At 44.0% G+C, this 22278-nt stretch overlaps 1 protein-coding gene across 5 annotated transcripts in view; it reads left to right on the forward strand.

Annotated features, from left to right (window-relative positions):
• MON2 (MON2 homolog, regulator of endosome-to-Golgi trafficking) overlaps nucleotides 1-22278 on the forward strand; it is a 190954-nt gene that overhangs the window by 12992 nt on the left and 155684 nt on the right. For all 5 annotated transcript variants that reach the window (XM_034770422.1, XM_034770386.1, XM_034770405.1 and 2 more), the window contains exons 2-4: nucleotides 6095-6158; nucleotides 19978-20105; nucleotides 21718-21849. In XM_034770422.1, coding sequence (XP_034626313.1) covers nucleotides 20019-20105; nucleotides 21718-21849 — 219 coding nt within the window. In that variant the 5' untranslated portion in view covers nucleotides 6095-6158; nucleotides 19978-20018. The remainder of the gene's footprint in view (nucleotides 1-6094; nucleotides 6159-19977; nucleotides 20106-21717; nucleotides 21850-22278) is intronic.

A 22278-nucleotide genomic window follows, 5' to 3' on the forward strand; every position in this document is an offset into this window, starting at 1 on the left:
TAGCTCACATTATCAGGAGGACATAATCTCATTCTGCATTAACTGTAGCTTCTGAATGGTCTTCAAATATAACCCCATGCCGAACATGTTGTGGTAATGCAATCAGAACCTATGCAAACATGCATAGCTATTGCATCTTCCACACTGAAGTTTGGAGGCACAAATGAAAATATAGCAGACTCTTTGAATGAGAGAGGTGACAGAAAAGCTCTCTTCAGTATCCCACATTTATCTTTGTGCAGTTAAATGATTGTCTAGTGCCTGTCTTTGGTATTTCTTCAGGTAGAAGGAGTATAGTAGTTTGAGCAATCCCTCCCGCTCACCGGGACCGAGAGTGTGTTGGCTGGATTGTGTGGACGATGGTTTCAAAGACTGCTGACAGGTATAAAAGAACTAGATGACTGATCTGTGTCCATCACTACAAGGAGACTAGTGTATTCTGTGTGCCATACCAGGGAAAAAGCTAGAATAAAAGGGGCCAGAGCAAATGACTAACCTCTCATTGACTTCTGTGGGGCCAGGATTTCACTGTAGATGGCACCAAAATGGCTTCTCAATAACTTCTTTAAAATCAAAAGTTTAGAAACATGTCTGTAGAACTGGCAAGATTACCAGCATAAAGAATTCTTCATCATTAGCCTAACAACCATTTGTTTGAGGAATCTGGCACTTAGCATTCCCTTTCCTTTTCCCAAATTTTATACTTTATTCTTGAACGACAATCGGAGAATTCAACCATTTTATTTTATCCAAGAAGCTAAAACATTTTGTCTGTGACCTGGCCGCATCTTTTCCAGTTTCCTTTGCACCAATATCATCCCCTTCCAATCCACTGAAAATGCAGCTGCTAAAATTATCTTTCTTGTCTGATAATACTAACGTTTAGATTGTAATTATTAGGTTTCAGTGTTAGCACATTTTTGATATTTGAACAGCTCATACCTCTGTTATACTTTCTTTTGCAGCCTGTGTGCAGGCTCAGGAAGGCATTGCATCAGGCTCATGTTTAGAATGCTTTGTTCACAACCTTAATGGCTACAGACCTGGATTTAAAAAATTAAATTCTTCTTGGGTTTTGCAGCAAAGTCTGCAGCTATGGAAATCTACTGGGCCCTAAAATAGTAGAATAATCTGTTTTGATAATTCTGTAGAACAGTGGTTCTCAAACTAGGGCCGCTGCTTGTTCAGGGAAAGCCCCTGGTGGGCCGTCTCGGTTTGTTTACTTGCCTCGTCCGCAGGTTCGCCCGATCGCGGCTCCCACTGACCGCGGTTCACCGTTGCAGGCCAATGGGGGCTGCAGGAAGGACGGCCAGCACGTCCCTCGACCCATGCCGCTTCCTGCAGCCCATTGGCTTGGCGCGGCAAACCGCGGCCAGTGGGAGCCGCAATCGGCCGAACCTGCGGACGCGGCAGGTAAATAAACCGGCCGGCCCACAGGGGCTTTCCCTGAACAAATGGCGGCCCTAGTTTGAGAACCACTGCTGTAGAAGACAGGCTTGAATAAATACTTTGTGTTTCAGGACACATTACGAATGATGAAAAGTTGAAAACATCTGAATGGGAATATTTAAACATTCAGAACACATTTGGAAGTAAAATATGTAACCGGAATGATGTATAAAAGCAAAGCTTCAAAAACATTTTCTAAGAAAAAGCTCTAATTCAGGATATCTGTGAAATTTACTATTATGTAAATGTATATGCATAGGACTGGACATTTCTGCATAATACTCATCCGCAGTAAAGTAATGACTTATAATTTATGGTCATTTTGGGTCATTTTGTTGAATATAAAATGAAAACTACACTTTAAACAAGAGACTGTCTTCCTAACTAGGGCAATAAAACAATATCCAATCACTAGATAAGAAAAAGTGATACATTGGCAAAAACTGCTGTTTTCAAATCAAACAGTAAGTGTTATAGTAAGTATGAAAATGATCCTAAATAATATTGAACATCCCCATCCAGTCTTAATGTTTAAATTGCACTGTGTGTAATGTTTTACTACCGTAAGCTATCAGTACTGAAAGTGCTAAAGGCCCTCCCCCTTTTTTTTAAGAAGATTTTGCTTTCATTTCTCTCTAGTAAGAGCTGCAAACCTTAAGGCAATGTTGAGGCTCTAGAGGTGACCCAGCATTCCAGTCAAATCACTGAGACACAAATTACCATTTAAGTTCTTGGTGGTAGAGATTTTTTGAAATGCTATTAGTCCCGATTAAGTCTGAGCAACTGAAGGAGTTGGTATCACATTGCATCCTTTGTAATATCAGACAAATCTGGAATAAAAGCCACAACCCTTACAAGTATTCTCCCTAATATCTTAAATATTTTGTCTGTGGGCATTTTTAGTTGCATATAATGTTGCAGTTGCTGAAAGTTGCAGTTCTTCAATGCATATGCTAGACATAGCCACAGGCCTGCTAGATCTATAATAAGTTCACAATCTGTTTGCATATCAGGAAATTACAAAGCTGATCTTAAAATGAAGGTACTGTAAAGATAGTGGTGTTGTATGTTGCGCATACCACTGTCCTGTCTCTTATTGAAAGGAGCTACTTCTAAGAGTAACTGTAGTTTAGGTTTGTCAACAGTAGAAAGTTTTTGCACTTTAACTATACCATATGGGAATGGGAATAACTATACTGGTATAAATCACGTTTATATCGCTCCATGCTAGGGCAGTGGTCACCGACCCATCGATTGCGATCGACTGGTCGATCCTGGGGATTCTCCCAGTTGATCGTGATCTTTGGTGGTGTAGTGGGGCTGCCGCTAAGGCAGTCTTCCTGCCTGCCGCAGCTCCACGACACTTCTGGAGCCAGCACCCTAACCCCCTGCCCCAACCCTGAGCCCCCTCCCAGAGCCAGCACCCCGTATCTCCTCCTGCAGCCAACTCCCTGCCCCAGCCCTGATCCCCCTCTCAGAGCCAGAACCCCATTCCTCCTCCTGCACCCCAACCCCCTGCTCCAGCCCTGACCCCCCTGCCAAAGCCAGCATCCCGCTCCCCCTCCTGCACCCCAACACTCTGCCCCAGCCCAGAGCCCCCTCCTGCATCCAAACACCTTCCCAGAGCCTGCACCCCATCCCCCTGCCCCAGGCTCAGCCCAGAGCCTCCTCTCACACTGTGAACCCCTTGGCCCCAGCCTAGAGCCCGCACCCCCTCCCAAACCCGAACCGCAGCCCGGTGAAAGTGAGTGTGGGGGGGTAATATATCTCCATATTAAAGACACTCAATTCCGTATTTCCTAGTAAGTTTATTGCAGAGCTGTGTAGCTAGTTCAGGGGCATTACACTATAATGTTGTTTATTCCATTCTCCAAGCAAAGTGTGGTAGCATCTGTGAACATCTTATATCCACGGGCAGATTTAGTTTTTCTTTGATTCAAATTGAGTTTGTCACTGCTGGCAGGAAAGAAATCAATTGCCAGAAGATGTGATGAGGTTTAGTTTGAAGATAATTGAAGGCAGACTGTGACAAGTAAATCCTTCATATTAATTAATAGAAACAATCTGATGTGACAAGATACTCCTAATTACTCTAGCTTTTAGAACTGTAGCAGAACAGAGATGACTTCCTGAAAAATTTAAACATTTCAGCAAATGAAGTTAAGATAGTTAAAATAAATAAGAGAGACATCCAGTGCTCTGCAGTTTAAACCGAGACAATATATCTGCACATCAGTTTATGGTCATTACTGTACATCAGTTCAGTTTTTGAAGTATAGGAAAGTGGTGTTCAGCGAAACTTATTTTCATTCCCAAAACTTTCAGGAATAAATTGAAATTTAACAAAGTATAAGGCTTGATGCATAGTTCTACCATTTCCTTACCTGGATTTAATTGACAAAACTTGTAGAAAGCTAAAGGCATGTATTTAGAATTTAGGTTTTGTCTGAGAAATAAAATACACACATTTATATGAAGATTTTCAGTAATATTATTAAATTAATTACAATTACTCTCTTAAATTTACACTGTCAACTTAAAAAAAAAATAACTCTGAAGCCCTGAGACCACCACCCCCCTCGGGCAGAGGTCAGAGGTGATGCATGCGGGGGGCATGTGGAGTCATGTTTTCCCCCCCACCCCATTTTTGCTAGTGTTTGCTGACCCCACTCAGTCACATGATGCTGCTGGGTCCCCTCCCTGCACAGCAACTGCTGGAGCTGGCAAGCTGGGAGCTGCAGGAGAACACCTGCTTTTGCTGCTGCCTCTCCCCATGGAGCTAAAGCTCCTCCATGCTGTTTGCTGTTGCTTCTCAACATGGAACTAACACCTGGGAGCTTCAGGGAGGAGCCGCTGAAGGTAAAGGGGGAGGTGTTCTTGAGTCATGCCCCCACAAGCAGTTGGGGGGGGAGTGGCGAACCCCCCCCCCCCCACACACACACACACTCTGAGCAGGCACCAGTCATCTCTGGGAGAAGCTCTTAGACCCCCACCACAGGGCAGAAGCCCTGAGCTCTCCAGCCCCCAAGACTGGTAGGTGGAGAATGGGGGAGCGTCTCCGCGAGCTGCATTTTAACTGTAAAATTGCCACATGCAGCTCACGAGCCATGGTTTGGCCACCCCTGTACTATATCTGTAAACATTTATTTAATCAATTATATAGCTCAATATACATTTATTCAGATTAATTTGTACACTTTTTAATATATAATAAAATAACATATAATGCATTTTTTATTTACTAGATATTTTTTTTTTTTTTTACCTGTGATTTGTCACAAGCTGTATTTGTGTGGAACTGGAATTAAATTAAAAATACACAAAAACATTGATTTTTTTTTTAAAGAAAACTACCTTATGTGCTGGATACATAAGGGGGGAAAGGTTAATCAAAATATATTTTGTATTTAAAAACATCAGTTTTAAACAAAGGAAGTATTATCTGTAATTTAGTGAATTGAACTGAGTATTTCTGATCACCATGTCCTTCAAGGCTTTAGAAGTAGTAGATCTCATCCTCTCACACCTAGTGTTTATGGATAGATTGGAAGAGGGGAAAAAACAAGCTTTCCTGCTTTTTCAGCTGCCAGTTGTTTTCTCAACTTTAAATGAACTAGTCATTGAACTGAACTAGTTGGATAAACTGAAATGAAGAAAATATTTTCTCTGCACCTGCAAAAGACTGTCAAAAGCTGGTTTACAGCAAATTCTGGTTCTAGTGCTTAGCTAGTGATGTCCAGGAGTTAATTGGTTTAACTTTAAAACTTTGGCAGCAAACGTACAGTTTACTATTAATTGAATTTAAATGCTTGTAATAGATTATAATAACTGTAGGCCTTAACATGACTTGTTATAATTTCATATTAATTTTAAATGCATGCATTTTTAAAAGATGTTTGTTTGATTGTTACATTAAACAAAAATAACATTTATATTGATTTCAAGATGAAAAATAGCAGTCTTATTTGATGAAGCTGTAACTTAGTTTTGATAATAAGTTCAGCAGAAATCGCCATTTCAAAATGTTTTGATATACACTTCCCTCCGATCTTGTAACTATGTTGCATGATTGTTTTGGGGTTAAAGCTGGAAGTTTTGTCAGCTGATTCAAGTTTGACAACAGCCAGTTTTCCCATTGCTTGTCCAACATCAGCTACTGCATCTAACAGCAGTGGTAAGGTGTGTTAGCTGAATGCTACTGCTAAAATAATCAGTGAAAAAACTGCTGATGTTTACATTATTAGGCTTTACGAGTCAGTGTTTCAGCTGAGATGAATGGTGCAATTTATACATCATAGCAATTGTCATGTTGTTCGAAGACTTGGGATGTCTACATTGTAGAGGTTTTTGTGTTTGGCAGAGATTATCTTCGTAACCATGAAGACCAGAAAAGTAATTCACTTTCTTTTTAAAAGTTGAGGTTCTTGATCAAAATTGTGTGGAGAGAGATGGAGAGTGTAGCTGTAGAATTGCAGAAAGCGCAAAGCCCTCACTGTCAGGTTGGTTGTACATACTGAGAATACAACAAAACTGCACTGATGTTTGCACTGTTATAATTTTCATTAACCATAGATAACTTCTCTTTCTTTTCAGATAATGTAGCTGCAAAGTATCTGCTGAACTAATTGTTATCTCTTGCTTATAGGCTGCTGAATCAGGAATAATAAAAGTTAAAACGATAGCTGCAAGAAACACCGATATTTTGGCAGGTAATTATATACAGTAACAATACAATTGGGAAATGGATTTGAGTCACTGAAAGCAAAACATTTTTAAAGATGTTTCAGATATGTGCAATCATCTTTCAGGTTTTTAACACATGGCATCAAGTAATATGCTACTGTTTGGGGCATAGCAAAAGAAACAACACAATAATGTTGGAATATCTTGTAGAATATTTGCATTTCCTTCTGTTACTCTATTTATGTTAGTGAAGGGCTCAAAATTTTCTACTCTTGGGTTTCTGCGCCAAAAAAATTAAAATTCTGCAAAATTCTGCATATTTTGTTAAAATGATGCAATGCAATCACACTGGTTTCAGTTGTTTTGGTAATTTCTTTATACTGCAATACAGTAAAAAGTCAAACTGTTCAGCATTTCCTAAACACATGAAAGTTAAGTTACAAACATTTGGTAACTAATACCCTGTGTTCCAGTTATAATTCTGGATTTTCATTTAAATTACATTACAGAACACCAAACAGGAGGAGGAGAAGAAGTGGGGGGAAAAAAGTAGAATGTCATTTAAAATTGCTCAGACTTCTACACATGAAAGTCATACAGTTTTGCTAATCATTGTCTTGGACCTGGCTGGGAACTTTGGGAAGTGCTTGCATCTGATTATCCTGACATTTTATTGACTGTTTGGTAAATGTTTCATTTGCCCTCAGTCTTTTTTTTTTTTTTTTTTTCTTTTTTAAATGGGTGGGTAAAATAAATCCTGAGATGTAATTTAACCCCATTGTGCCACTTTGGCACAGGAAAAAAGTGAGAAAGCACATAGATCTTCCTAGATGATTCCCTTACTGTCATTTATAAGGCTATACCTGACTCTGGCAATGTAGGGGCCTTAAAACGTTTTATGGTCCTAGAGCAACTGACTGAGAATGGGAACAGTTATCTAACAATAGGAATATTAACAATGTTACTAGGCAGGCAGGCTGCTACATTTCTGCCTCAGAGAATGAGATCAATTAAGTAGCAGGAAGCTGCTACATTTCTGCCTCCAGCATAGTTAAAAGCCCTATCACTCCACGCCCAGCGAGCCACAGTAGCAAGTGAGAGGGACAGAGTCTCTCTTGCTTGTTGGCACACATGCACACCCAGCCCTTCCCCCGACTGTGATCAGTGTCTCCTACGCCTAGTCCCCTTCCTCCCCCTTTCCCTCCCGGGCAGCGATCTGAGTCTCTGAGGCTGCTCCAGGCATGCTGAAACAGAGTTAATTAATAAGTTAAAAAGTGATTTTATTAAATACAGAAAGTAGGATTTAAGTGGTTCCAAGTGGTAACAGACAGAACAAAGTAAGTCACCAAGCAAAAATAAAATAAAATGCGCCCATCTATGTCTAATCAAACACTGAATACAGATAAGATCCTCACCAGTTCCAGAATGCTCCCTTTTACAGGCTAATCTCCTTTTAGCCTGGGTCCAGCAATCACTCACACCCCCTGTAGTTACTGTCCTTTGTTCCAGTTTCCTTCCAGTATTCTGGGGGGTGGAGAGGCTCCTTCTTTAGCCAGCTGAAGACAAAATGGAGGTGTCTCCCACGGGTTTAAATAGACTTTCTCTTGTGAGTGGAGACCCCCCTCCTCACTCCTATGCAAAGTCCAGCTCCAAGATGGAATTCTGGAGTCACTTGGGCAAGTCACATGTCCATGACTCAGTCTTTACAGGCAGACGCCATTGTCCACATGGTATCTTGTATGTCTCCAGGAAGACTTCTTATGTGGATTGGAGCCTTCCAAACTCTTTTGTCTGTTAAGTGCTTCCTGATTGAGCATCTAATTTGCACATTCCTTTCCCAAGAAGTGATCAAGTGTTCTAACTAAGGCTACTTAGAAATCAAGCAATGTTCATAACTTTGAACACACAAATGGTACCTGCATACAACTAGGATGAACGTAACCAGTAGATCATAACCTTTACATAAATATGTTACATGGCATATGTAGCAAAACCCTATTCCAGTTATATCATACATACATTTATAAGCACCCTCCCCCATAAAGCCTTATGGGGTACACTGTCACAGTGCATGTCCCCCACAGATTTCTTTTGCATTTTTCTGCATGAGGGGCACAGAAATATGCGGACCATCTGGGGGCGCAGAATTCTGTCAGGAATAATTTTCAGTGGTTCTTCTACTGAACTGTTGATTGAGCAGAGAAAAGTAACAAAAATATTATCTCTTGTCAGGACTCTCAATATCTCTTGCTCACTGTGCGCATTCATCTGACCAGTTGCTGCCCAGGGTTTTGTACAATATGCCCATCTATCTAATGAGTCTTGCCTGTGGAAACTTGCCAGTGCTTCGTCTTAATATGAGTAGAGGTTGCTCAGATTGAGATGCAGTATAGCCTTTTGGGACTGGAAATCCCTGTGGCCTGCAACTGTGCAATCTTAAAATGATCTGCCCAGCTTTCTGCAACTTTATTAAATTGCATGTAATTTGTTGGTTTCTTGCATGTTCCCATTAGAGCCCTCAGAAGGGCAGAACTTTGGATTTCCCTGCGTTAATACACCAGTGTTTAGCACAGCAGTACTTAAACAAAATTCCCACAACAGAATAATTTGAAAGATTAAGAAAAGACTGTGCAATGTAAGGGCACTTCTATATTAAGAGATGTAAAAAAATTTGCTGAGGAGATTCCTAGAAGTGTTTGAAGTAGCAATCCCTCCCCTCTATTTTACTTTAATGTCTTTCTTTTATTTGTTTGTTTTTTCTTTGTTTTCACTGCTGTCATGAATGCTGACATAAGTGGGAAAACTATGCCAGGTAATGTCAGCTATGCATCAAAAGACAAACTTAAGACAGATAGACAAAAGAGAGATCTCCATTTACTCATTAGGAAAGCTAGCAACGTTCTGCAGAGTACACCTCTACCCCGATATAACGCGACCCAATATAACATGAATTCAGATATAACATGGTAAAGCAGCGCTTGGGGGGGTGGGACTGTGCGCTCCGGTGGATCAAAGCAAGTTCGATATAACGTGGTTTCACCTATAACACGGTAAGATTTTTTGGCTCCCAAGGACAGCGTTATATCCGGGTAGAGGTGTGTAGTAGTCACATAAACACTTTACATTTTAAAAAAACTAGTTCATGGTGTAAAATTTTTCATCTTCATTCCAAGACTGAAGAATTGTGAAAGGTCATGGCATTCTGAGTATACCTGGACAGACTTTTTTTTTTTTTTAAAGGAACACTCTTAAAGTATCTTTCATATTTCATAAATTCTTTTTTTTTAATTTAAGTTTAAAATGAAATGCGTTTACTATAATTTGTTTCCCTCACCAATAATGACACAGATTTGTTGTTATAGGGCTACTCGTAAGCAGATACAATAAAAATATATTTGAATTTTTGACAAAAATCTTTAAGGTTTTCTGAATAGAGACTTATTTTTATTTTCTTTCATTTGCCCTACTTTGTCATATCTGTGTTATGACATGATGGTCCCTTGACTGTTTGTGTCTTTGTAGATGGGATTAAATATGTCAGTACATTATCTGGGAATCTTGTTATAAAATGCAAGTGTTATATGTAGTTATGCTGCAGTTTAGTCCTGTCTTCACAGACAAGACTGAACCATATTATGACAAGTTTGGAGCTGCACCTTTCATCAGGAAACTGTTGTGCTAAAGCCAAGCAAGGTTCAATTTGTAGTGTAGATGAGTCTCCAAATATTGGTAACTAAACCTTGAAGGTAGTGTTCCATTGAGATGAGTGGAGGTTGCACTTCAGTTCTATGGTCTGGCTGCAGACTTAACCCAGTATTATTGTATAGTTTATATTCTGAACATTCTTTGCAGCCTCTTAAACTATAGCCCTTACAGACAACAGGTTTTATCTCTACTGAGATTTAATATGTTCTTAGTGTTCTTAGCATCTTTCTAGATACGTTCAGGGTTGATGGAGCTTTAAAATGTAGTCTGAGATGTTTTCATTTCACTGTCCCTTGAAGCCAGAGCATAGGTTAATGCATCAAGCACCAAACTTTTCTGGATAGGTGAAATGGTCAGAATTCTCTTAAGATGAAGGAATTTTATTCCCTCTGTGGCCCATTCTGGTTTCAAATAACTGTTTTCTTGTATCATTTGAAAGTGGGATTTTAAAGGGATATTGATATTATAACAAGTATACTTGTGTCTGGTATATTTTTGCTTGTAAGTGACAATAGGTAGATGACTTCAACTGAAAGAGAGATTTTTGCCATCTTTTCAGTTGGCTTGCTTGTTCATTTGTCAGCGCTTTCAACTTTTGCCCTGTATAATCAGTCATTTTCATGTGTGTCGTTATATCTGTCACTCGGCAACAAAAGTTAGAAACTTCATTTTTTTAAAAGCCCTAAAATTAAGATTCTGAGTATGTGAATAAATTTCAGGAAACGTGGATATTCCACATGTGGGGATTTTGTTGACCCTGCTCATGAGCGTTGACTAGGGCTGTGTCTACACTACCCGCCTGAATCGGCGGGTAGAAATTGACCTCTCGGGGATCGATTTATCGTGTCCCGTCGGGACGCGACAATTGATCCCCGAATCGACGCTCTTACTCCACCAGCGGAGGTGGGAGTAAGCGCCGTCGACGGGAAGCCGCAGAGGTCGATTTTGCTGCCGTCCTCACAGCGGGGTAAGTCGGCTGCGATACGTCGAATTCAGCTACGCTATTCACACAGCTGAATTTGCGTATCTTAAATCGACATCCCTCTCCCCCCCCCCCGTAGTGTAGATGTAGCCTAGCTGAGCTTTGCTATTATGTCAGTACTACTTCTCAAAAAGAGATTACTTGAGGGGAAGAGAGGAAACACAGCTATAAAGAATGACATGGAGTTTACTATGCCTGTATCTTTTGCTAATGCTTGATAGTGTCCCTTTAAAGATTCTGCCAGTCTTTTCTGTTTTTCAAGATGTCAACATTTTCTGGTTTTGCTTTAGCTCAGTGTTTGCACATTTAAATTTAGGCAGTGCCAGTCTGATTTCCCAAATATCCTATTTAAAACCCCAACCTTTTATGGAGACTGTGTACATATATGTGTACTGTTAAAGCTGAAGAATATTTTAGTTGAGAAATTGATGAGGCAAAAATTACTATTGCTACAGGATTAAGGAAAATTTGCAAGACAGTTCATTGATCCATCATTAGTATTTTTTTATTTTTTGATGCCAACTCGGTTGTTTTTCTCGAACAGATTACAAAATATTTTTAGCTACTCTACAGGTTTAAAAATTTAAATTTAAAGGTGGACTGAAATGTTTCTTTTAAAATAACGAATGGACTGTTTAAGATCATAATCTCTCTCTCTCTCTCTCTATAAATACAGGTAGATGCATTTCAAAAGTAAACTAAGGGTTTTTTTAATGTCAGGACCTGAGTTCTTTGTTAAGCCTTCTCCTGGAAGAGTTTTGACATTGCTATAAATTGACATAATCTTCCTTCTGCAGACTAATTAGGGGTATAAAAGGGAAGTGAAACTTGATGCAACTGAATTTCTCTCTGTCACTTTTAAAATGGGAGTTAATCTCCCAGATTCTGGTTTTGGTAATAACCTGGAGAAAACACTTTTAAATTATATATCTGTATCCATCTACAAAAGTTAGGTACAGATGGACCACTGAAATCGAGATCGATTGGGCTTTGTAGTAGGATAAAATACTTCCTTAGACCCTGTCTACACTTGCAGTGACATGTAGGGTACATGTAGTATATGTTGCTGTGAAAGTCTGGCTTCGTTCACACTCACTGTGGTGCGTAGCTACACGTGGCAGGGAAAGACTCTGGCAGCGTGGAGGCAGCAGGATGTTATGCAACTAAAAGTAGCGGTGAAAGGCACTGCTTGGGTGTGTAGAGAGCTGTATAGGGTATATATTGTAGAGATTCAGGCATGTAGGGCTCGTTATTCGCCTAAGCTGTGCCTCACTGTCAATGTTGTTGTTTATACCTGTGCTAACTGGGTATGCAGAGTCTGCAGTCTACAGGCTGACGTAAGCATAGACCTACCCTTTTTTTATATAAATGTACGACACGTGTGATATTGTATTAAAGTTGTCCACCACCTTTTCCGCTTTTTATCCTTGTCTCCTACTGATCATCTCTTGACTCCTTTTCAGGACTCTACTGGGAGTTGTGTGTGTGTGGGATAAATTTACAATATTTTTCTTCTCTAATTGTCATTTGGAGTTCAGTGACAATTGTGGGAAAAAAATTATAAATAAAAGCACTTCAGTTCACTGTTCAATAATTTATAACTCATGTTAGAGAACTGTGGAATATTTAGCAGAAGAGCACTAGTGCTGGATGCAAATTTGTGTTCCTGTGACTTAAAAAGCAGATTGTTTTGCTTAAAACAGAGTTTTATAGCTGATTTTCAATTCTGATGTTTATTTTTTTTATAGCCACAATCTTGAGGATTAAAAAGTGGCTTGTGCTCGTACACATTCAGGGCTTCCTGTCTGATTTTTAAATAAGCTTTTGATGTTGGATCTATAATATCCAGATCTATAATATCCACATCTGTCAATAAATTGTTTGTTCTTCTTCGAGTGCTTGCTCATATCGATTCCAATTAGGTGTGCGCGCGCCGCGTGCACGATCGTCGGAGAATTTTCTACCCTAGCAACACCGGCGGGTCGGCTGTGGAGCCCCCTAGAGTGGCGCCTTCATGGCGCTGGATATATACCCCAGCCGACCCGGCGCCCCCTCAGTTCCTTCGTACCGCCCCTGACGGTCGTTGGAACTGTGGAGCGCGGCATAGCTGTTCTCCACTCTCCCTAGCTTATTCCGTTTATAGATAGTTATAGTTCTAGTTGTATATAGTTAGATAGTTGTTTAAATTACTTTATTAACAGTTGTTGTATAGTTAAAGGGGATTAAGGGGGTTGTTCTCCCCCCTTTTTCCCCCCGGCGCGTAGCCGGGCTCATGCCCAAGGCTCCCGGCTTTAAGCAGTGCGCGTCCTGCGCTAAGCCTATGCCCACAAGTGACCCGCACGACTCGTGTCTGAAGTGCCTGGGAGAGTCCCATCAAACAGATAAGTGTAAGATCTGTAAGGCCTTCAGACCGAGAACCAAAAAGGAGCGGGACTTTCGGCTTCAGCAACTCCTTATGGAGGCAGCACTTAGCCCGGACGCTCCATCGGCGCGTCAAGCCCCAGCGCCAAGCGCCTCGGTGCGCAGTGCCCCGGCGGCACCGACTACCCCGGCACCGCGAGTGGCGTCGGACAAGCCTCCACGGCACCGGACCCCTTCGGCACCGCACCCACCGCAAGTGCCTCGGCGCCGATGGTTATCACCGGGACATAAGAAATCCCGTAAGGTGCAGGAGACTGCCATCCTGAAGACGCCGGCCCCCCCGGTGCCGGGGGTAGAGCCGCGTCCACCGGCGGAGCACCAAAAACAGGTGCCTCCGGCACCGTCGACTCTGGCTCCGAGGCCATTGAGTCCGGTGCAGACAGGATCACCACCACGACCAGCGGTGGTACCGTGCCTCCCGTCGACCCTAGAGACCTTTGCGACGGCGAGAGACTTGATTGCTCTCACGGAGCCGGCACCGCCTCAACCACCGGCACCGTTAGCACCGTTGGGCCCTCGTCCGGTGCAATCCAGGGGGAAACCTGCCTTGATGCGCCCTCCATCGCAAGGGTTGGAACCACGGCACCGTTCCAGGTCCCGAAGCAGGTCCCCACGCCGCTCGCAGTCCCGGCGCCGAATATCACCTCGGCACCGGTCGTACTCGCGGCTAAGATCATCGTCGCGGCACAGTTCTACGTCCCGGCACCGTTATGATCGTCGGTACCGTTCGACATCGAGACGTAGTTCCCGGCACCGTTACGAGCGACACTCGACGTCGAGGGGCCGCTCTCGGCACCGGGCCTACTCGAGATCGCCGTCCAGGTCCGACTCTCGGCACCGACGTGGTCATCGGCACCGATCCCAATCTCGGCACCGCTCACCGGCACCGCATAGAGACAGAACGTCTCCAGACCGGCACCGTGCGGCACCGTATCTCCCAGAGCTCATCTCGGCGCGGTTGGCACCGCCATGGCCTTCGAGATCGGTGTCTCGCTCCTCCGATGGGGCATCGAGATCAGCATACCCCCCTCAGGGGCAGGCCGAGGAACCGGACATGGGCCACTGGCAGGAGATAGCGGAGGACCCTGCTCACGGTCCTTCTCACTGGTCATTCTGGACCCCATGGGCGTACCACCAGTCTCAAGGGGCTCCACCACCTTCAGCCTCTCGCTCGGGGCACTCTGAGAGAAGGGCCCCAGAGTCCACCATTTCTCGCCCTCCTCCAGGGGCAGGTGATGCTCCGCTCCAGGGACCAGTGGACCAGGACCCGCCCTTGGATCCCTTACCACCTGAGGCATCTTCCTCATCCTCCCCGGATGAGGCAGTGGCGGGCACGTCAAGCACAGGTCCACCCCCGATAGATCTTCGTGCGCACCAGGACCTATTACGTAGGGTGGCGCGTAATATGGACCTACAAGCGGAGGAGATAGTGGAGGTGCAGGACCCCATTGTAAACATCCTCTCGGCGGATGCCCCATCCAGAGTGGCGTTACCCCTGATCCGTACGATCCAGGCTAACGCCAATACCATATGGCAAACTCCTGCCTCTATTCCACCCACTGCCAGAGGTGTGGAAAGAAAATACTTTGTCCCCTCAAAGGATTATGAGTACTTGTATACTCATCCCCAGCCATGTTCACTGGTGGCGTCATCGGTGAATGCAAGGGAGCGCCACGGTCAACAGGCCGCAGCGCCTAAATCGAAGGAAGCTAAGCGCCTCGATTTGTTTGGCCGTAAAGTTTACTCAGCCGGAGGGTTACAACTCAGAGCAGCTAACCAGCAGGCGCTCCTGAGCCGCTATAACTTTAATTCCTGGATCTCTTTGGGGAAGTTCAAGGAATTGGTTCCCCAAGACTCTAGGGAAGAGTTCGGGGCCTTGGTCGAGGAGGGTAAGAAGGTGGCTCGGACCTCCTTACAGGCCTCCTTGGACATAGCAGACTCGGCTGCGAGAACCCTGGCTTCAGGTATCGCTATGCGGAGGATCTCCTGGCTCCAGGTTTCGGGTTTGCCTCCGGAACTGCAGCAAACCCTGCAGGATTTGCCCTTTGAGGGACATGGATTGTTCTCCGATAAGACGGACTCTCGTCTGCAGAGCCTCAAGGACTCCAGAACAATCATGCGCTCCCTGGGGATGCATGTTGCGGGTCCCCAGCGCAGACCATTTAGGCCCCAGCCTCAGCGTTTCTTACTCCCCCCCCCCCACCTCGTCAGAGACAGGACTCTGCCAGAAGGCAGGGACGAGGTGGTAGAAGAAGGTGGACCGGCCCTCAACCCGGTCAAAACCAGGGGCCACCAAGGCCGCCTTCAGGCCCCAGGCAGAACTTTTGAAGGTGCGGTCGAGGACGGCGCACCAGTCATCCCCCAGGATCTAGCCCCCTCCTTTCGGGATCGCCTCTCCCATTTCCACCGTGCTTGGTCCCTTATAACCTCGGACCGTTGGGTCCTTCGCACGGTGGAGAGGGGATACGCTATCCAGTTTTCTTCATCCCACCCTCCCACCCCCCCTCCCCGTCCCTCTTCAGGGACCCTTCTCACGAGCAACTTCTTATACAGGAGGTTTCTACGCTCCTCTCTGGGGGCCATAGAGGAGGTTCCATTAGAGTTAAGGGGCAGGGGATTTTATTCCCGCTACTTCCTGATCCCCAAGTCCAAAGGGGGTCTGCGACCCATCTTAGACTTGCGCGGACTCAACAAATTCGTAGTAAAGTTGAAGTTCCGCATGGTCTCTTTGGGGGCCATTATCCCTTCCCTCGATCCTGGAGACTGGTTCGCCGCCCTCGACATGAAAGACGCATACTTTCATATTGCAATTTACCCGCCTCACAGACGCTTCCTGCGATTCGTGGTAAGCAAGGTGCACTATCAATTTGCAGTCCTTCCCTTCGGCCTATCCTCCGCCCCAAGAGTGTTCACGAAATGTATGGCTGTCGTGGCAGCATACCTTCGTCGGCAAGGGATACAGGTGTTCCCGTACCTAGATGACTGGCTGGTACGCGGTCGCACCAAAGAGCAAGTTCGGGCTCACGTCCACATAATAGTGCACACATTCAACGAGTTGGGCATCCTACTCAACAAGGAGAAATCCACTCTAGAACCTACCCAGAGAATAGAATTTATCGGCGCGGTCCTGGACTCCGGACGTGCACAAGCTATCCTACCAGACAACCGCTTTCATACCATCACGAACCTCATTCAAGGGCTCAGGGCCTTCCCAACTACCACGGTGAGGTCGTGCCTTACCCTGCTGGGTCACATGGCTTCTTGCACGTACGTAACCAGGCATGCCAGACTTCGGCTTCGCCCACTCCAGACCTGGGTGTCATCGGTATACCGCCCATATCGGGACAGCCTGAACATGGTGATCACGGTCCCGAGCTCGGTCCTGACCTCCCTCACCTGGTGGCTAGATCACAGAGTGGTCTGCGAGGGGATGCCGTTTCACGCCCCACAACCCTCTCTGCATCTAGTCACAGACGCATCATCTCTGGGTTGGGGTGCCCATCTCAACGAGCACCATACCCAGGGCCTGTGGACTGCACCCCAGCTATCCCTGCATATCAATGTTCGGGAACTGATGGCGGTGCGTTTGGTGTGCCAAGCTTTTCTCAACCTCCTACATGGCCGCTCTGTGTTAGTTCTCATCGACAACACCACGGCCGTGTTTTACATCAACAGGCAAGGAGGAGCACGTTCGTCGACTCTATGCCAAGAGGCGATTCGCCTATGGTACTTCTGCATCACCCATTCAATCCATCTCACGGCATCGTTCCTCCCTGGAGTCCAGAACACTTTAGCGGACCGACTCAGCAGGTCCTTTCAGACGCACGAGTGGTCTATCCGTCCGGACATCATCTATTCCGTTTTCCAGAGGTGGGGGTTTCCCCAGATAGACCTGTTTGCATCCCGAGACAACAGGAAGTGCCACGTGTTCTGCTCCCTACAAGGGCGAGCTCCGGGCTCTCTCTCGGATGCGTTTCTCCTCCCCTGGAAAGACCACCTGTTTTACGCCTTCCCTCCGTTTCCCCTGGTCCACAAGGTACTGCTCAAATTGCTCAGAGACCAGGCACAGGTAATTCTGGTCGCTCCAGCGTGGCCGAGACAACATTGGTACACCACACTGTTAGAGCTCTCGGTTCAGACACCGATCACGCTCCCATTGTGTCCAGATCTCATCTCGCAGGACCACGGCCGACTACGTCACCCCGACCTGCAATCGCTCCACCTCACGGCGTGGTTGCTCCATGGTTCACCCAGGCAGAGCAGCAATGCTCGCACTCTGTCCAACAGATTCTGCTGAGCAGTAGGAAGCCTTCAACGCGGACCACGTACTTGGCCAAGTGGAAGAGGTTCTCCTGTTGGTGCGAACAACGAGCCACGCCCCCATTACACGCACCTATCCCTCTCATATTGGAATATCTCCTCTCCCTAAAACAGCAGGGTTTGGCGATATCTTCAATTAGAGTTCACCTGGCCGCTATATCGGCTTTTCACCCAGGGGAACTCGCGTCCTCGGTATTCTCTAACCCGATGGTCGTTAGATTCCTCAAGGGCTTAGACCGGATGTACCCACAACAGCGTCAGCCCGTTCCGACGTGGGATCTCAACCTGGTTCTCTCCAAGCTCACAGGTCCTCCATTTGAGCCACTGGCCACCTGTTCACTTCTGTACCTATCCTGGAAGACAGCCTTCCTCGTAGCCATCACCTCAGCAAGGCGCGTTTCTGAACTCAGGGCGCTTACATCCGAGCCCCCTTACACAGTTTTCCATAAGGATAAAGTGCAGCTTCGTCCACACCCTGCCTTTCTTCCTAAGGTGGTCTCTCCATTTCATATGAATCAAGATATATTTCTCCCAGTCTTCCATCCCAAACCACATGCTACTCGCCATGACCAGCGTTTGCATTCTCTGGACGTACGCAGGGCCCTGGCTTTCTATATTGATCGCACAAGACACTTTAGGAAGACGACGCAACTCTTTGTTGCAGTGGCCGACCGGATGAAAGGCTTACCGGTCTCCTCACAGCGCCTATCCTCCTGGATCACGTCTTGCATCCGGACTTGCTATGACCTGGCAGGTGTCTCAACCGCACCTCACCGCTCACTCCACGAGGGCCCAAGCTTCCTCGACTGCTTTCCTAGCTCAAGTTCCAATCCAGGACATTTGTAGGGCTGCAGTTTGGTCATCAGTCCACACATTTACAGCTCACTACGCACTAGTGCAACAGTCCAGGGACGATGCCGCATTCGGATCAGCGGTTTTACACACAGCAATGTCTCACTCCGACCCCACCACCTAGGTAAGGCTTCGGAGTCACCTAATTGGAATCGATATGAGCAAGCACTCGAAGAAGAAAGGACGGTTACTCACCGTTGTAACCGTTGTTCTTCGAGATGTGTTGCTCATATCCATTCCAAACCCGCCCCCCTTCCCCACTGTCGGAGTAGCCGGCAAGAAGGAACTGAGGGGGCGCCGGGTCGGCTGGGGTATATATCCAGCGCCATGAAGGCGCCACTTTAGGGGGCTCCACAGCCGACCCGCCGGTGTTGCTAGGGTAGAAAATTCTCCGACGATCGTGCACGCGGCGCGCGCACACCTAATTGGAATGGATATGAACAACACATCTCGAAGAACAACAGTTACAACGGTGAGTAACCGTCTTTTACCCTGTAGTGTCTCTGAAGAAACTGCCATTATAGAATGCAATTTGTTTAATACATTCACTTTGTCTGATCCTTTATAAGTCCACAGATATAACATCCTTACAGGAAGCAGACGCTTTTAACAATCCTCTAGCTCTTTTTTTGAGTTGTTTTAGTCAAGAGGCCTCAGTTTTAAACACTTTTTTGATGCTCTTAACTTGATGTTGGTTTTCAAATCAGTTGTTGGAACATTGAGTAAAAAAACCAAACTCACATATACTCCAAATTTCTTTGTTTTGCATAAATAAAAAGCTGTTTATGTCTGCTATTTGCCATCATAGCACAAGCATAAGTTTTACTTATAAGAGCTATGGTACAAAAATGACTAACTTTTGTTTTTCTTAAACTCATCGTATCCTTATGTGAATAGGGCTCTAAATGACCAGTCATTCTCACTACACTATACAGGGCCATGTGGTTGGTGATGAGTATTGCTTTGATTTTTTTCCCCCCACCTGCTCTGTCTGCACTGGTATACATCTCTTTGTGCTACACATGTAGCACCTTCTTGATGCACTGCTCCATACGTGGATATCCAATAGATTGAAGAGAGCACAAGTTTGAAACTCCTTGCAGAGCCCAAAGGGGAAGAAAGGTCTTCGTGAAGATTGGAAGAGGCTTATGACCATGGACAAACCAAAGTCACTCTGGAAGGAAGTTTGAGGGTTAGGGAGAAAGAGAGACAAAGATGAGGAGATGCACTAAGATGGGGCAAAGTGAGGAGGATGAGGGGATGTGAGGATCAGAGCACTGTGGAAAAGATTGAGAGGATAGGACAAGAAGCTCAATGGCAGGTCAAGTATTCAGGAGAGTACTGGCATTTCTCTCACCCTTAATCCAATTGCTTCTCCCCAGTGCAAAAATATCTGCCATAAATTTCAAGATTGGAGATTCTTTCTGAGTTTTGTTATTGTTTAGGGTTTGAATAACTTAACAATTATTCATCAAGTGTTTTATGACTAACAAGTATTTGCTTTACATCATTCAAATTAGCAAACTGTTAAAAGTTGACCAACTTTCCTTATCTCTGTTCAAAAGCATTGAAAGAGAACAGCTCAGAGGTAGTTCAGCCGTTTCTAATGGGATGTGGAACAAAGGAACCAAAGATTACTCAGCTGTGTCTAGCAGCCATACAGAGACTTATGTCACATGAAGTTGTTTCAGAGGTAAGATGGATGTTATATGAAAATATTGTCTTGTATTGAAATATTTGAAGTATTCAGTACTTTAGCAAAGATAAAAACACTTATGAGACTGCTTTCTAAAGCTGAAACACATTTATGTATATTAAAATGGATATAATCGGGTGGAAAATGTTTTTTTGGAGTTTAAAATATCATTGTCAAAATCCAGTCCACCCCGTTGGAGCCAAAGGAAAAGTACATAAAATAATTGTTTTTTTTAAAAGATATTCTTTTGTAGAATCCATTACAATAGTTGGATTCCTTAGCTGGCTCAGCAGCAGTTAGCTAGGAAACACTATTGCCAAACTTGTATTGACATAGTCCAAGAAATCAATGCCACAAACCAGGAAGACCTCTTTTACATGATAAAAATGGCTGATTTGAAAAACTGTTTTGGCTAATGTGGTTGTAGTGCTGTATGAAAAGGGCACAGTTAAGCATTCAAAAGTTGGTACGTACCACACTTAAGATTACACTTCTATTCTTTACTCTGCCTGTCTCTGTGCATGAATAGTATATTATTATATTAAAGATTCAATGGCATAGCTCTTGAATTCAGTATAATAAGTAACAACAATAATATGCTTAGACAGCGGAGGTTTGTAGCGCCAAGTGTCCGTGACCACACTGCACAGCTTTATTCGCAGCATTTAAGAACTCCCCAGGTTTATTATTGATCTGGTACAGGTTAATTGTGGGCAATGGCGTGACTGCCACCAGTCTGTGACTGGGCAGTGTCCTTTACTGACCTCAAGTCCAATCTTCAGGGCTTGATATGAGGAGACTTTGTCTCCAAGACAAACATCGTGACCAAAAAGAGCCAGCTGTCAGTGGCCAATGATGACTCTAGTCATCTTGAGGCCAATTTTCAATTATGCATCTCTATTATTGATAAAGTCAAACCATCTTGTACCCAGTAGTCACTGCTGGCAAGGCATATGAAATGCCTCCAACCTCCCAATGTCTTGTTTAAGCAGTATCCATGTTTCAAATGCATATAAGAGGATTGGACTTACGCAGGTTTGATAAATCTGTACTTCTGTATATAGTTTTACCTTCTTTTGGGTCCAGACCCTATGCAGGGTGTTTGCATCCGTTTGATAATATAGCATACAACTATTACCGTAGTCTTAAGTACACATGTAACATCTAATAGTACTGCATTTTATGTGTGTCAAACAGTCCATGAAAGTAATACGTATTAAAAAGATATACGAAGCTGTGTTTAGACAGAGTAATAGGCATATTTTTCTGGCATATATAGGTCACTGAAGTTTGTAGTCAAATTAGCTTTGTAGTGAATTGTAGAGAACTTGTGCTTCTGGTTGAAAAATGAAGTGTGCACACAGGTTGACAAAATGATTAAAATATATGCCTTAAATAGAAGAGAACTAATCGCGTAAGTCTCTTGATATCCAGGACCATTGTGACAAAGAAATTAGTATTGTATTCCCTGTGTGTTTATATGGTTGTAGGAAAAAAATGAATTTACTATAGTATATATGAATGATGTATTTTAAATGTATGTGTAATCGTGGTATTAAATACAAAGTATATAAAATTTAATTGTATATATCAAATGATTTCTTCATAGGCTGCAGCTGGAAATATTATTAACATGCTTTGGCAACTGATGGAAAATAGTCTTGAAGAACTCAAATTACTTCAGACGGTTCTTGTACTTTTAACAACTAATACAGTTGTCCATGATGATGCACTCTCCAAGGTAGGAATTTGTTTATGCAACTGTGATATTTATTTTAACATGCTAACTTGCTTATCTAAATCCATTCCACTGAAGTTATGTACCTGCTTCCGAAACATAGGTCCTGATCCTGCAAACACTTGTTGAAATATTTAGTCCTTTAGTAAAGATAAAAATACTTTTTATGTAAGAGTGAATACAAAAGGATGCTTTGTCCTTATAAAGAATCTTTCATTCAAACATCGTAAAGTACTTTACCAAGGAGGAGGGTAGTATTATTTCATAAAAGAGAAAACTCGAGTATGGAAAAGTAAAGTGAGTTGCTCAAGATGAAATATTCCGCTACTGTCTGGTTGTGTATTGTTACTAACAGGCTTAACTGATCAGGAACTACCACTTGCTGTGATTACCCTAGTGTAAACTCTGCTGGTGAGAGTACTAGAAATTGAA

The sequence above is a fragment of the Trachemys scripta genome, chromosome 1 (assembly GCF_013100865.1).
Source record: "Trachemys scripta elegans isolate TJP31775 chromosome 1, CAS_Tse_1.0, whole genome shotgun sequence".
Classification (NCBI taxonomy): Eukaryota; Metazoa; Chordata; order Testudines; family Emydidae; genus Trachemys; species Trachemys scripta.